General features: G+C 39.3%; 1 protein-coding gene and 1 long non-coding RNA gene across 2 annotated transcripts in view; one reads left to right on the top strand and one right to left on the bottom strand.

Annotated features, from left to right (window-relative positions):
• Positions 1–16,725, top strand: part of LOC105488728 (uncharacterized) — a 41,893-nt gene that overhangs the window by 24,502 nt on the left and 666 nt on the right. The gene's annotated exons all lie outside the window — the stretch shown is intronic.
• Positions 2,223–3,167, bottom strand: LOC105488727 (olfactory receptor 10A6). Its single transcript, XM_011753069.2, has one exon. The coding sequence runs from the start codon at positions 3,165–3,167 to the stop codon at positions 2,223–2,225; it is 945 nt and encodes a 314-aa protein (XP_011751371.2).

The raw sequence follows: 16,725 nt of genomic DNA, 5'->3' as shown, positions 1-16,725 counted from the left end.
CACCCGCCTCAGTCTCCCAAAGTGCTGGGATTACAGGCATGAGCCACCGTGCCCGGCCTATAAATAATTTTTTTAAGAAAAATTGGTTTACAAAATGAACTGAAGAATGGCTAAAAAGACTTTCTGTATTTGGCTTCCTTTGCTTCTTTGTTGATTTGTTCATTTTACATAAGCCTTACTTAATTGGTTCTTTTAAAAGCTATCAGAAGGAAATTTCAGTATATCAAGAGATGGGATCCAATCAAACGCTTTTGCTGATGGCTATTTGATGCCCAAATGAAAACAATATTATATAACATTCAGATATTACTGATAGTGACAGGAGGCAGCCAAATGCCTAGGCAGATGGGGTGGGTCCCAGTGAAACCCACCTCTAAGTGGAAGACAGTTTAAAGCCTGAAAGCCAAGCTACAGGTTAAACCCTAGGACCTGATTGAGGACTTATCTTCCCATTTCACATACTTTCCTCTGATTGGTCCCCACTCTTCACCTATTTTACATATACCTACCCTTTCCTAATTGGTTTTCCTACACTGTCGTGCCCACTTTTGAGTGGTGTCTTCACTTTAACTTTTTTGCATACTCACAAACCAGCATGCACTTCCCATTTTGAGTCCCTAAAAGGCCCTGGACCCAGCCACCATGGTGGAACTTTCCTGCCTTCGAGTAGGGGAACCACCCGGCACATCCCCTCTCTGCTGACAGTTGTTCTGTCCTTCAGTAAAATTATTCTCCCCCATCCTTACCCTTCAATGTCCAGCATATCCTCATTCTTCTTGGGTGTGATAAAAACAGCTTGGGAACTGCTGAATGCAGGTACAAGCTATAACACGGGCGAGCTGGGGCATGCCAGCATGGCTGAGCAAGGCCCAGGTTGGGTGTTGCCAGCCAGGGGTCTCCAGCTTCCAAAGTGACTGAGAAGAAAAGTCCTGCATCACCACCTACAAGGTTTCAGCCTTCTTCTCATGAAATTTCTCTCTCCTTTTTTTTTTTTTTTTTGAAATTCCAATGTATTTGCACCTTCATCTTTATTTTTGGCAGAAGTAAATGTGAAGAAAAAGAGGGTTTTCCATCAAATGAATGATTACTTCGTAGAAGTGTTCTAACTGCTTTATTACCCCACCTCCACCCCCAGAGCAGAAATGAAGGGTGTTGTCAACTCCTTTGATATAGATTTAATGAGTAGAACCCTTTCTATTTATTATAGCAATATTAAAATAGGAAGCAAGAATGAAATGTTACATTTCAATGTTGCAATATGTCTAATTATTCATCTTTATGTATAACTAGAAAGACTATTATATGATTATTTTATGTTGGAAAGATGCACATGAATATTGATGTGACTCAAGGATAATAGAAAAATCGGCACAATGAGGTAATCATATTTATGTCCCACAAGAAAAAAATGCAATTATACATTGTTTGGCCTGTATAAGGTGCATTTTTGCCTTATGGAAGAAATTTGATCAAGTTTCAAAAAATATAGTTTATAAGTGGAAAGGACAGCCATACTTTAAATGACCTTCAAAAATGATCACATGATGTTCTCTACTCAAAACACTGGATGAATATATATTCTAAAATAACCAGAAGAAAACTAGTTTTGAATTATAGCCTCTCTGAGTCCCTGAGTAGAGACATTGTGTCCCTCTCAATAAATAACTGCCCTTTCCTACTTATTTATGGAACGAATTTTCACTACAGAAGCAAAAAATCTCATCTCGTTATTGTAGGCTTCTTGGCATTCAACATAGACAGTGGGGTAGGATGGGTGCTCAGGTCAGTCTGAAGTCGTTAAAATCATTTAGAAAAGTAACTCGGTAATACCTATGAAAACTTGCAAACTCACATTTGTTTTGACCCTTCGAACCTACTTTGTGAAAGCTATTCTGTAAAAATTAAAGCACCAGAATTTATGAATATATAAAAACAGGTTGTTTTAGTATTATCTATTGTGACCAAAAAAATAACCATTAGTAGTGCTATTGCTAAACAAATTGTTGAAATTGTGTTATATTCAATATTAAGGAATATTATGCATTGGTGAAAAAAACTAAAAACGTTAACATATAAAGATGCTCCTGATATACAATCAAACTTGGAGAACTCAAGAAATTAATCATCCTCATGCCAAAAAATGCAAACTTTTTCACCATTTATTAAATTTAGATTGAGTACATTCAGGCAGTGACTAAATCTTACATGGCTTCTCAACACAGTCAGATTGTGTGTAAAACCACTCGCCTTCGCCATAGTTTCATCAAAGCCCTCTTCATCTCACTGTTTTGCAGACTGTAGATAAGTGGATTCAGCAGAGGTGTCAGAAGTGAATAAGACAGTGACATCAGTTTCTTGGTTTCTGGTGAGTAGCCAGATTTGGGCTGTAAATAAGTCATATTGGCTGTGCCGTAGAACAGGGTCACAGATGTGAGGTGAGAGGCACAGGTTGAAAAGGCCTTTTGTCTCCCAGTAGTTGATGGAATCTTCAGGATGGCAAAAAGAATTCGAATGTAAGACAGGAGTATCAACAAGAAAGGAACCAAAATAATCAAAAAGGTGCCTGTGAATGCATAGATTTCAAACAAAAACGTGTCTGCACATGCAAGTTCTAACACTGCTGGGGTTTCACAAGATATATGGTTAATTTCATTAAGGCCACAAAAGGGAAAACTAGATACCCATGACGTTTGCACAGTACCTAACATAAAACCTAAGGCCCATGAAAATATAACTAGTTTCATAAAAACTCCTTTATTCATAATCATTTGGTAGTTGAGAGGATGACAAATTGCAGCAAATCGGTCATAAGCCATTGCTCCCAGGAGAAAACATTCAGCCCCACCAAAAAGAAGGATGAAATACATCTGTGCAAAACAGCCCCCAAAAGAAATTGTAGTTTTTTCAGTAGAGAGGACCACCAGCATTTCAGGCATAATAACTGTACTGAAACTCAGGTCCACCACAGATAAGTTCAGGAGGAACAGGTACATGGGAACATGGAGGTTCTGGTCTAGGGAGATGATGACTATAATGATGGCATTTCCTATCAGGGTCGCCAGATAAATAACCAGGAAAACCCCAAAGAGCTGCCCCTGGAGCTCAGGAAAGTTAGAAAAACCCAAGAGGATGAATTCAACCACAGAGCTTTGATTTTGTCTTTTCATTTTCAGTAATGAAGTCATGCATTGATTTTATGAACATAGTATATAAAGAATAAAGTCAGTCCATTAGCTAAGAGTTCCAGTCTGCATTCACCCCAGAAATTCTGGCAGAAGATGAAAAGAGGAGCCTATCCTGACAGAAATTTTCTTTGGCAATTTTAGACAATGACCAAATACTTGGATTATATTCCAAATGTAAAAAAGAGAAATGAAGAACTCTGGCTCAGAGATCTTGTCTGAAAAGCATGAAATAACATCAAATTTATTTGATATTATTTGAAAATTAAACATAGCCTTAAAGGAAATAGAAATACTTTATACCTTAGGTTCCAATCCCATAACATTGCTGCAAGTGTTCTTTATTTAACTGAATTTTACGTAAATGCAAAACTTAAGACCACAAAAAATAAAATATAAAAAAGTAGGTAGATTGAAAAAGATATCCCAACAAGTTTGATAATAACCTAATAATCCAATGTTATAGCAAATTTGATATAAACTTATTTAAAATATTAATTAGTTTCAAAGTGCCTGTATATGACTTGGGTAAAGAAAACAACATTCCGTGGAAACAAAGGGGATTTGCATTTTCAACACAGCCATATTAGGTGACCTATAGACTCTGTGAATTAGCTTCAAGCTTACAGATTTCTGCCCATCCTGGATCTGGCCAATTATATTGGGATTTACCTGGATGTGAAATTTTGGGGGCCACATGTCTAAGGTCTATCCTGTGACCATGATGACTTAAGAAAAATCCATTTGGGGTATCATTGTGTAATTTAAAAGATTTCACTCTCTCTCTCCTTTTCTCTCTTCTCTCTTCCCAGTATAGTCGTCATCAAAAAATTCATTTAATCATTAATTATTCAGCAAGCACTGATTAACTAGCTACCATTTTCTAGGCTCTGCACCCTCAGGAATACATGTGAATCCAGAGCTCAACAGAGAGCTAAGCACACTACATAAAATAGCTTCTAACCCCTTAACCAGTATGCTGCATAAACTATTAACTCCCCGTACCACATACCCCACGACTTTCTCTTTCTCTCTCTCTCTCTCTCTCTCTCTCCATATATATATATATATACACACACACACACACATATATACACAACTGCGTGATTCAGTGCATTGATTTTATAACATTATATGGCATAGAATATATTCTCTATATATCTTTTTTAAATAAATATGTGTAAAATGTATATATTTATATAAACATGAATGGATTATTTTATATATTTTATATATATATAAGCTCTAGCGAGGTGTGTGTGTGTGTGTGTGTGTGTGTGTGTGTGTGTGTATAAAATCCCTCACTAGAGCTTAGCTCCCAAAGGGCAAAGATTTTGTTTGCTTCTTAGCTCTACACGCAGTGCCTACAACACTCCCTGGCTCATAATAGGTGTTAAACCAACATTTTTGAATAAATGAATTTTAAAATAAGACAAATATAGACTCTATTTTTAAGGAATAGAGTGCCTACGAGAAGTCAGCACACAACACAATTGAGAATTAATAACACGTGCTGTAGAAATTTAAGTGAGGGATGATGACATTTGAAAGGGGAGGGAGGATGAACAAGCACAATCACAGGATGTCATGAATGGAAAGCCATTAGGTGGGAGGAGGGTGGTGGGAGGAGGAAGACTGACTTGCTCAAGTCAGGAGGCACTTGATGACACCATCAAACTACAATGGAGACCCACTGCCTTTTGTGTGATGTTTTGAAAACCAAAAGAAATTCACTGTGAGAAATGAGGAAGACAGATGGACACATCAAGTTGAAAGCATACAGTGTTGTCTTGAGTGCAGACCTGTAGGACATTAGCAGACAGGAGAAGACAAATTACTTTATTTCTGAATTTGTCCATAGTCATGTATTAAAATCAAATGACTATATTTAACCACAAAAATTGTACTGTATTTTGCAAGTCAAGAAAGCTCCTGCAATTATTAAAACCAGACTCCGTGAGACCAAACATTTAAAATACATTTCTAATGGCAAAAAAAAGAACATGTATTCAGTTCCAACTATGTAAAAGTAGATTGGTTTTTAAAATTAGAAAATTTATAGAATGCTATAAAAAATAGAAAATCTTTATACCTTAGAAGACCTTCATGGTGTCTTGGATAGATCAATGACAAGTAATACTTATGCAGATCATTCCCTTCCCAAGGCTTTGGCCTGCCAATGGATAGAGGTAAGTGTTGGACTTACTGACCAAGTTCTCTTCTAGTTGCAAACTCCAGAATATGATGATTTATGCACACAAAGCAATTACACTTCTACTTATTGCCTGAACTTTTCTCTGAAAGGAAAAAGAAATTGACTAGCATCAAACCAAAAAGTCTACTAATTCAAATGTTTGAGCTGAGCCTAGTGACTCCTGAGCACTGAGACATCACTTCAACAGCATCTCCAACTATCAAAGAGGACAACTATAAACAGAAGTCCCACCAAAACGCACAGGAGCAGAATCTGCATTTTCTTACCTGTTGACTCTGTCTCTTTAATTTTCATACTACTTTATCAGAAGATTCACCTGTAGTCAAAAGCCACCTATTCATAAACACAACTGAGTGATTCAGCGTATTGATTCCATAATGTTATATGGTATAGAATTATATGGCCTGGAGAATTCCTCCCTGGAGAATATGCAGTCACTTCATAGAGACCTTCCTGTATTTTTGTGTGATAACTAAAGAGGCTTAAACTTGCCCCCTCAGGTGAGAAAGCTCAAGAGCACAAATGTGGAGCAGCACTCCTTCATATGTCTATGGGGAATGAGCACCTCTTCCCACAAGAGACTCAATTCCACTCTGACACCTCCCAGTAGGAAGTGAGAGGAGAGGCTGAATGAATGTTGTCAATAGGGAAAGAAGGGAGGGGTGGAGTGAGGGTGTGAGCAAAGGCAGGTGAATTAGGGCTAGAGGATTTGCGTGGACATGATGCTCAGTTTGTGCAACCATGGGAGACACAACAAGTAGATTAAAGGTGCTTTGTAGAAAGCCTGGATGCCACCCCCAACCCAAGAACTTTTATCTTTTTGAGAAAAAGTATAGAGTCACTGAAATTTTTGAAGAAAAAAAGTCATTACAGTTAATTTCATACATGGAGCTTTTTAACTTGGAGTCAATATTTCCTGAATGGCTTGTATAATTTTGAGCACATCACTCAACTTTCTGGATCTATTACTTTCTCTGTAAAATAAAGATAATGATATTAATCTCATAGGGTGTATGTGAGAAGCAGGAGACTCAGAGCTCAGTCTAAACAGTTTAAACAATGAAAAAGACTGTAGGCTCTGTCATAGCAGAGAAAATGGAGGAATGAATCTACAGGCTTGGCTTTTTCCAGAATATGCACTCAAATGGAGGCTCCTCTTCTTCTTCTCATCTCTGCTTTCACAGAGTAGGTTCTGTTCTCAAGAAAGCTTGCTCTTCCTGGCAGCAATAAAGCTGCCAACAAGACTGAGGGATACATTCTCCCCAATCCATGTCCAGTGGGAAATGTCCCAGCAATCCTGAGGAAAGGAGTGTCTCATTCACAAAATCTAATCCAAGAACTTCTCCCATATCAGTCACCATGGTGGGATTGCATGTCCATTCATGAATCAGCCCTGTGGCCCAGAGATGGGAAAAGCTGCCTAACATGTGCTACCTCATGACATCCCATGGAGGCTTCTGTTGTACTGGTTGGTTCTATGTGGTGATGTCAGTGATTGTGTCACAGGTAATGCATAGTTTGTGAAAAGTCGTAAAGATGTAGAGTCATGATTTGTACATTTTACGTATTTTAGATTTCTATGAAAAATACTTGGAAACCATATGTCTGACAAGGGACTAATATCCAAAATATGTAAAGAAATAAAACAATTTAGCCAAAATAACAAATGACCTGATTTTAAAATGGTCAAATGACCTGAACACACATTTCTGAAGACATATGAGTGGCCAATAGATATATGAAAACGATGTGCAGCATCTCTAATCATCAGGGAAATGCAAATTAAAACCACAGTGAGATATCACCTGGTACCTATTAGAATGGCTGTTATCAAAAAGACAATAATAACAAGTGTTGGTGAGGATATGGAGAAAATGAAACTTGTACACTGTTAGTGGGAATGTAAGTTAGTACAGCCATTTTAGAAAATAGTATGAGGATTTCACAGAAAACAAAAAGTATAAGTACCATGTGATCTGGCATGGCTATATATATAAAAAAGAATTAAAATCAGTATATCAAAGAGATATCTACATATCTCTTTGAAGAATATACAGATATCTATATTCCCATGTTCGTTCATAGATCATTGTAGTATTATTTATGATAGGCAAGACATGAAAGCAACGTGTGGCCGGGCGTGGTGGCTCAAGCTTGTAATCCCAGCACTTTGGGAGGCCGAGGCGGGCGGATCACGAGGTCAGGAGATCGAGACCATCCTGGCTAACACGGTGAAACCCCGTCTCTACTAAAAAAATACAAAAAAACTAGCCGGGCGAGGTGGCAGGCGCCTGTAGTCCCAGCTACTTGGGAGGCTGAGGCAGGAGAAGGGCGTAAACCCAGGAGGCGGAGCTTACAGTGAGCTGAGATCCGGCCACTGCACTCCAGCCTGGGCGACAGAGCCAGACTCTGTCTCAAAAAAAAAAAAAAAAAAAAGAAAGCAACGTGTGTCTATCAATAGATGAATGGATAAAGAAAAATGTGATACAGTAGTCCCCTCTTATCTAATGGGTATACATTCTAAGACCTCAGTAAATGCCTGAAACCATAGATAGTACCAAACCATATATATACTATTTTATCCTATACATATATATCTATGATAAAGTTTAATTTATAAATTGGGCACAGTAGAGACTAACAACAAAAACTAATAATAAATAGAGAAATTATAACAATATACTATAATGAAAGTTGTGTGAATATGGTCTCTCTCTCAAAATATCTTATTGTACTGTATTCCCCCTTCTTCTAGTGATGAGGTGAGATGATAAAATGCCTATGTGATGAGATGAAATGATGGAGCAGGAAGGTGCAAGATTTTATCATGCTACTCAGAATAGCACTCAATTTAAAACTTATAAATTATTTATTTCTGGAATTTTCCGTTCATTACATGCAGACTGGCTCACCACAGGTAACTGAAACCTCAGAAAACAAAACTGCAGATAATGGGAGACTACACAATGTATACATACGCACATACAATGTATACACAATATATATGTATACACAATGAAATACAATATGGCCTTTAAAAAGAAGGAAATCCTGTCATTTGTGATGACATGGATGAACCTGGAGGAGATTATGTTAAGTACAATAATCCAGGCACAGAAAGACAAATACTGTATGATCTCATTTACATGTAGAAACTAAAAAATTTGATCTCATAGAAACAGAGTAGAAAGGTTGTTATTAGAGATTGAAAGGGGTGCATGGAGGGAAGATGTAAAGGGGAGATGTTGATCAAAGGGGAACAGAGTGAGGCTCTGTCTCAAATAAAAAGAAATATACAATAAATTATTGTTAAAGACTTCAGATAACAACCTAACCATATACCTTAAAGAAGTAGAAAAGCAAGAACAAACCAAACCCAAAATTAGCAGAAGGAAGGGGAAATTCAGATTTTTAAATTGCAAGGTAAAGATGGCATTGTCCTCATAGAAATTACACCAAAAAGATAAAACTAATGAGAAACGTAAACCTAAACTTCATATGCAAAAAACAAACCCATTTTCTGAGGAGAAATTCAAGCCAGCTTTAGAAATTTACATAAGTAACAAGGAGCCAAATGTTAATCGCCAATGCAATGGGGAAAATGTCTCCAACACATGTCAGAGACTTTTGTGGCAGCCCTTCCCATCACAGGCATGAAGACCTAGGAGGAAAAAATGGTTTTGTGGGCTGGGCCCAGGAACCCTCTGCTGTATGCAGTCTAGGGACTTGGTGCCCTGCATCCCAGCCACTCTAGCCATGTCTAAAAGGGCCAAGGTCCAGCTTGGGCCATGACTTCAGAGGGTGCAAACCCCAAGCCTTGGCAGCTTCCACATGGTATTGAGCTTATGGGTGCACAGAAGTCAAAAATTGAGGTTTGGGAACCTCCACCTAGATTTCAGAGGATGTATAGAGATGCCTGGATGTCCAGGCAGAAGTTTGCTGCAGGGGTGGGGCCCTCATGGAGAACCTCTGCTAGGGCAGTGCAGAAGGGAAATGTGGGGTGGGAGCCCCCACATATAGTCACCACCAGGGTGCTATCTAGTGGAGCTGTGAGAAAACGGCCACCATCCTCCAGACCCCAGAATGGTAGATCCACTGATAGCTTGCAATGTGTACCTGGAAAAGCTGCAGACATTCAATGCCAGCCCATGAAAGCAGGGTTATACCCTGCAAAGTCACAGGGGTGGAGCTGCCCAAGGCCTTGGGAGCCCACCTTTTGCATCAGTGTGACCTGGATGTGAGACATGGAGTCAAAAGAGATGATTTTGGAACTTTAAGGTTTAATGACTGCCCTATTGGATTTTGGACTTGCATGGAGCCTATAGCCCTTTGTTTTGGCCAATTTCTCCCATTTGAAATGGGTGTTTTTACCCAACACCTGTATCCCCATTGTATGTAGGAAGTAACTAACTTGATTTCGATTTTACAGTCTCATAGGTGAAAGGGACTTGACTTGCCTCAAATGAGACTTTGGACTTAGACTTTTGGGTTAAAGCTGGAATGAGATAAGACTTTGGGGGGCTGTTCAAAGGGCATGATTGTGTTTTGAAATATAAGGATATGAGATTTGGGAGGGTCCAGGGGCAGAATGATATAGTTTGGTTCTGTGTCCCCACCCAAATCTCACCTTGAACTGTAATCCTCATAATGTCCACATGTCGAGGGCAGGACCAGGTGGAGGTAATTGGATAATGGGGGCAGTTTCCCCCATGCTCTTCTCATGATAGTGAGTGAGTCTCATGAGATCTGATGGTTTTATAAGCATCTGACATTTCCCTGCTGGCACGCCTTCTCCTTCCTGCTGCACTGTTAAGAAGGTGCCTTTCTTCCCCTTTGCCTTCTGCCACGATTATAAGTTTCCTGAATCCTTCCAAGCCTTGTGGAACTGCGAGTCAATTAAACCTCTTTTCTTATAAATTACCCAGTCTCAGGTATTTCCTAATAGCAATATAAGAATGCACTAATACAGACATATGTTAACCTAAATTAGGTTATGGGAAAAGGACTGCCAAATACAGTGAGGTTAAAAGAAGATGTTTGTTGACTCAGAGGGGATGAGGCAGGGGCAGTTCAGATGAAGCAAAGCTTCATCTAGAGCTTCATCTAGAGCTGTGGCTCCCAGTGTGTTGTCCCTGGATCAGCAGCATCAGAACCACCAGGGAAATTCCTAGAAATGAAAATTATTAGGCTCCTCCACAGATCTACTGAAATGGACAATCTTTGTGTGGAGCTCAACAATATGTGTTTTAATTATCTGTACAGGTTTCAGGCACACATTAAACTTTTAGAATGATTGCAAGTGGCACACCCTGGAAAGAAAACCCACAATCTTCTTGTTTGCAGTGGGGAGAACTGGATGGGTTGGCTGGTGGTAAAGGCTTCCCTGGACCTGCTTTCACACGGGGAGAAACAGATAGGCATGGATGAGAAAGGGTCACTCAAATGTGCCATCGTTTCACAAAGCTATCTGTGAGTAGAAGAATCTGAGGTAACGTGAGCTCCAGTCTTCTGATGGCAAGACAGCAGTACAGGAAAAATAACTCATCTTCATGGTGTAGATTAAGCTGCACTGTACAGCAATGCTTCTCAAACTTTTAAGTATATTCAAGCCACCTGGGGATCTTATTAAAAGGCAAATTGAAATTCACTAAGCTCAGGTTGAGACCTGAGATTCTATACTTTTAACCTACCACAAAAAGCCTATGTGTCAGGTCCACAGATGAATAGCAAGTTTATAACAAATATTACTGGGTCATACCTACTGACTTGAGACATGGCCTAGAACCATGTCATAGAGCAGATAAATATTATGACCAAAAATATCAGAAGACGTTTTAGTTTAGTTTTGTTTTTCTGAGACAGGGTCTTGCTCTGTATCCCAGGCTGGAGTACAGTGGCATGATCTCAGCTCATTGTAACTTCTGCCTCCTGGGGTCAAGTAATTCTCCTGCCTCAGCCTCCCGAGTAGCTGTGATTACAGGTACGTGCTACCAAGCCCAGCTAATTTTTGTATTTTTATTAGAGACAGGGCTTCACCATGTTGGCCAAGCTGGTCTTGAACTCCTGACCTGGTGATCCACCCTTCTTGGCCTCCCAAAGTGCTGGGATTACAGGCGTGAGCCCCCACACCCTTCCAGAAGAAGTTTTTAAATTCATGAAGTAACTGCCTCTATAGAAGAAAAGCACAGAGGAAAAAAACAACATATGTTCAGGGAAGACATGGCAAAACAAAAGAAACTTTCTAAAAAACTATAACTGGCAGAGTTTGGGGAAGATAGTGAGTGGAAAAAAATCACAAATATGATGTTATGTTGGAAGCATGGAAAAAGAAAATTCAATGCTGCTAGTATAATTAGTTCAAGTCCAGCTCCTCCCTGCTCGGAGGCTGAAAACATGAGAAGCAAGGTGTGGTGAAAGGAAAACAACTTTACTGATCAAGTGCTGGCAGATGGAAGATGGCTAGGCTTCTGCCTCAAAGAAGCCATCTCCTTTTGAGCTGAGCGAAGAGATTTAATGAAAAGGTGTGAGAAATACATGGGAGTGGCACAGGAGGGCCCAGGTCTACATGTCTTATTCCCATGATTATCTTGAATAGTCGTCCATCCAGAGGTCCGGTTTGCATCACCCTGACTGCGGCCAGGTACTGGTGGACTGTTTGTAACGCCCCCTAAGTGCGAGAGTTCTGCAACTGGGTCTCTCTGCCTGGGTGATTTCAAAATTGGCCCCTGGAATTTCTAAGCAAGCACATAATTAGATAAGAGAGCACAAGTCACAGAAGTGCTTGGTGGGAGAGGGAGAAACAGAGTTTCAAAGTATGTCTCAAGGCTGAAAGTAAGAAAGGAAAAAAAAGTTTTAAAATGCATTTGGAGGCTGGGATACTTGGTTACAATTCCCCACTGTCAAGTTACATTCTACTACTATGGAAAGTGGGCAAAACAGTCCATTTGGCTACTTCCCACTAACAAGGGGTATAGTTAGGGGGTATCAGAATGGAATCTATTTACCTGGAAATGGAAATATTCCTGAATTCATACTCACAACAGGAACTTGCTGAAGCATTGTGGTGCAAAAATAAATGCTTTTGAGAAAGTCTGTCCTGCATCCTATACAAAGGGTATAACAGTAATAATGAAGTCCACAAGAGCCAAAGAGAATAATGAGCTGAATATCAATCATACTGTATATGACGTATTAGGAAGTTGACCCTGTTACAGGGTCCTGGGAAAGGGTATCTATAGCAGAAATATGGGTGTCCAATGCATGCATAGCTTGGGTTATACTGTGAGAATAATCTGGTAGATATACACAACATTCCGTATTTTGCACAAGGCCACCTTGGGCTTCAGTCAGGATATCTAAGGTCATACAGTTCTGTAGAGTCACTTATCTAATCTGCAAGGTTTCTTCAGTGAGAAGGATGATGGCATGATGGCTGTTATTAAAGGTGATGGCCACATTTTTTTTTCTTTAAGATGGAGTCTCGCTTTGTCACCCAGGCTAGAGTGCAGTGGCGCCATCTCAGCTCACTGCAAGCTCCACCTCCCAGGTTCACGCCATTCTCCTGCCTCAGCGTCCTGAGTAGCTGGGACTACAGGTGCCTGGTGGTGGCCATATGTTTAGCCAAAGCCTGTACTTGTAATTCTTGATCTTTGGCTGCTGCCTGGGAGGTAAAAACTGGCTAGAGGATAAAACCACCATGATGCCTGTTTTTAACAGTGATTTCAAGCCTTTATGTTTTCCCAGTTGTCAGGGAGAGAGTCTAGATGGAACAGGATACATCCTGGTAGGTAAGGGAGCCCCAAGGTACATCTTCTAATCTGATTATAAGGTAAGTAAGGCCAATGATGAGTGTCACAGGCCCATAACTAACCCCAGTAGGAAGGGTAGGTTCTGCTACGGAGGATAATCTGATTGTGTCTTCCTATCCACATATTATCAGTCAGCCAAAGGGTTTGGCCATATTGTTGAAGAGGTAACCATTCCATATCATGAGTGATAGTGTGGAGTATACTGTTTTCTGGTTTTTGATGCATAGAGGTGCTTGACCCATTACCTGGATTTTCTCCACCATCAACCATTCTATCCCATCACTTATGGCATATCCTATGCAGGGATGGCATTAACCTGCTAATAAACCTGATAGACAATATGCTTCTGGATTTCCTCAAACGTGAGGAACTCACTGTGAATGGTACTATAATCATAGAAAAGAAATGACTGAGTACTCTCATCCCAAGTATAAGAATGACTCCAAGTGCTCAGGTTAGCAGTTGTATGCACCAGGGCAAGTCTGCAGTAGAAGAAAGGGGTAGTTCCTCTCAAACCCAACAGTCTGTTTTATTTTGGAAGGAAGCCTCCAACTTTGCACATTCAACAAAAAGGTTATTTTTAGCAAAAATAAAGAAGGTACTTATGTCTGTAAAGTTCATTAAGAAATTAATGTTAACAGAAGAGTATTACTTATCAATATAATTTTTCTTTAATAAGAGCTTTAGATCCTCTCTCGATTTATATGACCAAACTGTCTGCTCACCCAAGGTATCAGGTTGGGAGGGGCTGCCTTCACCCAAGTGTGACGTTTCCAGGGCCTAAGTCCAGTCAATTTGACAGATGAATGTATGGTTAGCAGCACATCATGAGGTCCTGTCTACTTTTTGGTTAGCTCTTGGTCCAGCCCTTGGTTTCTCCAGGACTTTAATAGCACCTTATCTCCTGGATAGAAAGGGTGAAGGGGCTCATTCCACGGGGTATGAGGACCTGGAAAGAGAAAATCATTCATAAACTCTCAGAGGGAAGAGTTTTTCCTTTTCTTCTTTTGGCTGGCAAAGCAAGTCTCATTCGAACAGAGAAATGAGACATTCTGGCATATAGAGAAAATTGTGTCTTAATCCCAAGTCCCCCAGCTGACATTCCTAAAGTTGTAAACAAAACGAAACAACAACAACAAAAAAACACATTTTGCTGCATTCCATTTGCAACCTCTGTCATGGGTACAGTCATTTTAGTATTCTTTGGTTTTGGAGTACTAAAGGACTGAATGAGTAGCCCTAGCATCAACTAAGAAATCAATTAGGTTATTCCCCACTGTCGATTGTACCAAAGGTTCCTGTAGGGATGTGACAACAGGATGACTAAACGTGCATATTTAACTAGCTATAGGGGGGACTATGAATATTTATGAAGTGATCTTGACACATGTATATTAAACAAACATGCATGTAAAATATGGTTCTGTTTACCTTGGGGTGGAGACAACTCTTGCTTAGCATGGTCTTGGGTCCTGTTTATAATTTGGTAACTTATTGCTGTAAAGAGTCTGTTCTGTCTGTCTTATGATCTCTATTTCAATGTTAATGCTGGTCAGTTGCGCCTAAATTCCAAAGAAAGGAACAGTATAGTGAGGTGTGTCTGACCTCCCTGCTTTCCCATTATGGACTGAACTTGTTTCTCAGGTTTTCTTTTAATTCCCTTTGGCCAAGAGGGGTATTCATTCAGTCTGTTGGGGGACTTCAAATTTCATATTTTAGTCTATAGTCCCCGCTTTTTGTCAAAGTAAGCCAGAGACAGTATTGATGGCCAAGGTTTTATTTTGTTCCATATCAATGCTGAGGTGGTATGCTACCTGTACTGGGTCCATCATGTCCCTCAGTGGGACCCCTGTGGCTAAGTGTCATAAAGTCAAAGAACTTATAGCCAATTAAACATTTTAGGTCAGATTGGAATGGAGGTGACCAGGCACTCACTGACCCTTAAAACCCCCTTTAAGTAATAAAAGAGCCAAAAACCAAAGCCAAAAGACAAGGTTACAAAATTGACTTATCTATACATTCTATGCACTGAGCTGCTATAATCTTGGCTTGTATCAATTAGCTATATAAAACACAAGCATTTTGTTTAGCTGTTGAGGCATCTGTCTACCCATCCTTGATTTGGAGGGTCTGAGTAGTTGTATTCCTCAAAACCAGCCCTTACAATCTCATGCAATACTTCCAGTGCCCTGCCTAATTTTGAGAATGAAAGAAAAATAAGCTCACAAATAGTTAACTATTTAAATTATTTAATATAAACACATAAAATAAATTCTATTAATTCAGATAGAGGCAAAATTATTAAATGAATCTTAATATTTTTGAATACAGGCCTGTCCCTATGTCTCATGAAAGCAGTTTACTTTATCTGTCATCTTTGCCCACATCTAAAGACAAGGCTTTGGTTTAACTTGAGTTTGGTGACAAATACTGGCAGGAATTGGTGCCTTCTTTAGATGTGATATGTGTAGCCCAGAGTCAAAGCCCTACAATTTAACAGCACAAGGATTAATTAACAGTACCCAATAAGAACTTTTTTAAGGGGCTGGAGGTAGTGTTAGTGGAGTCCATGACCTGAGTAGAAGCTGTAAAATATTTTATAACCTTATGGTGATTAATTTTTATAGCTTTGATACACCCCAGAAATAAGTCAGGAACTTAATTTAGGATTCAATTTTAAGGATGTTTGTCAAAGATGCTGAAAGTTTCTAAACTTTAGTTCAGAACAGTCTTTGTAAAAATAATAGTTACTTATTTAACCAAAGTGATGATTAAGACTTTAAAACCAATACTGAGAGTTACATGGATGTAAAAACCTTAACTCTTTTAAAGTTCAATTTTTCTAAGCAATCGAAAACCTGATAAAGACAACATAAGAATTATCTTGATAAAATGTAAAATGTTGTATCTTAAACTGGTTACCAAAAAGACAAAGAGAAACCTTCTGCAGTGTGACTGCATCTCCTTATAAGAAACCTATTGAGATAACCTGGGAGTTAAATTTGGTTTAAAAAGTGCTTTAATTAAATAACAAGATAGGAGACCAGAAGGACTTCTCTTCTGGTCGCAGCCCTACTGACCAAAACAGGATCTTGTCCAGACAGGATAAAGTGAAGAAATTAGCAAAGATGAAAATGATTCCTAACTGCCTTTATTGTTCATTGGCATAAGACACTTACATGAGCACCATGATAGTTTATAAATGCCATGTCAATTACCCAAGAGTTACCATCCCTTCCCATGGCAGTGACCCAGAAGTTGCCATCTCTTTCCTAAAAAGTTCTAAATAACCAACCCTTAAATTTACATTATTCCTTAATTTGTATGCAATTAAAATTGGGTTTACATGAGTATAAATACAATTGCCAAGAGCCCATTAGTGAATGCTTTAAGTCCCCTGTCCCCTCAGGATTACCCATCCTGAGAAAGTGTTGCAAAATCAGTATCCAGGATGCTCAGACAAGAGCCCCCAACTTACTGGCCCTGGGGAGAATCAGTATGCCTACTATAAGCAAAAGGG

The sequence above is a fragment of the Macaca nemestrina genome, chromosome 12, assembly GCF_043159975.1.
Source record: "Macaca nemestrina isolate mMacNem1 chromosome 12, mMacNem.hap1, whole genome shotgun sequence".
Lineage (NCBI taxonomy): Eukaryota > Metazoa > Chordata > Mammalia > Primates > Cercopithecidae > Macaca > Macaca nemestrina.
This window is presented reverse-complemented; position numbering and strand designations above follow the sequence as displayed.

What these genes read in the sequence shown, in the direction of transcription:
- LOC105488727 (XM_011753069.2), bottom strand. Translation starts at nt 3,167, where the DNA reads ATGAAAAGACAAAATCAAAGCTCTGTGGTTGAATTCATCCTCTTGGGT.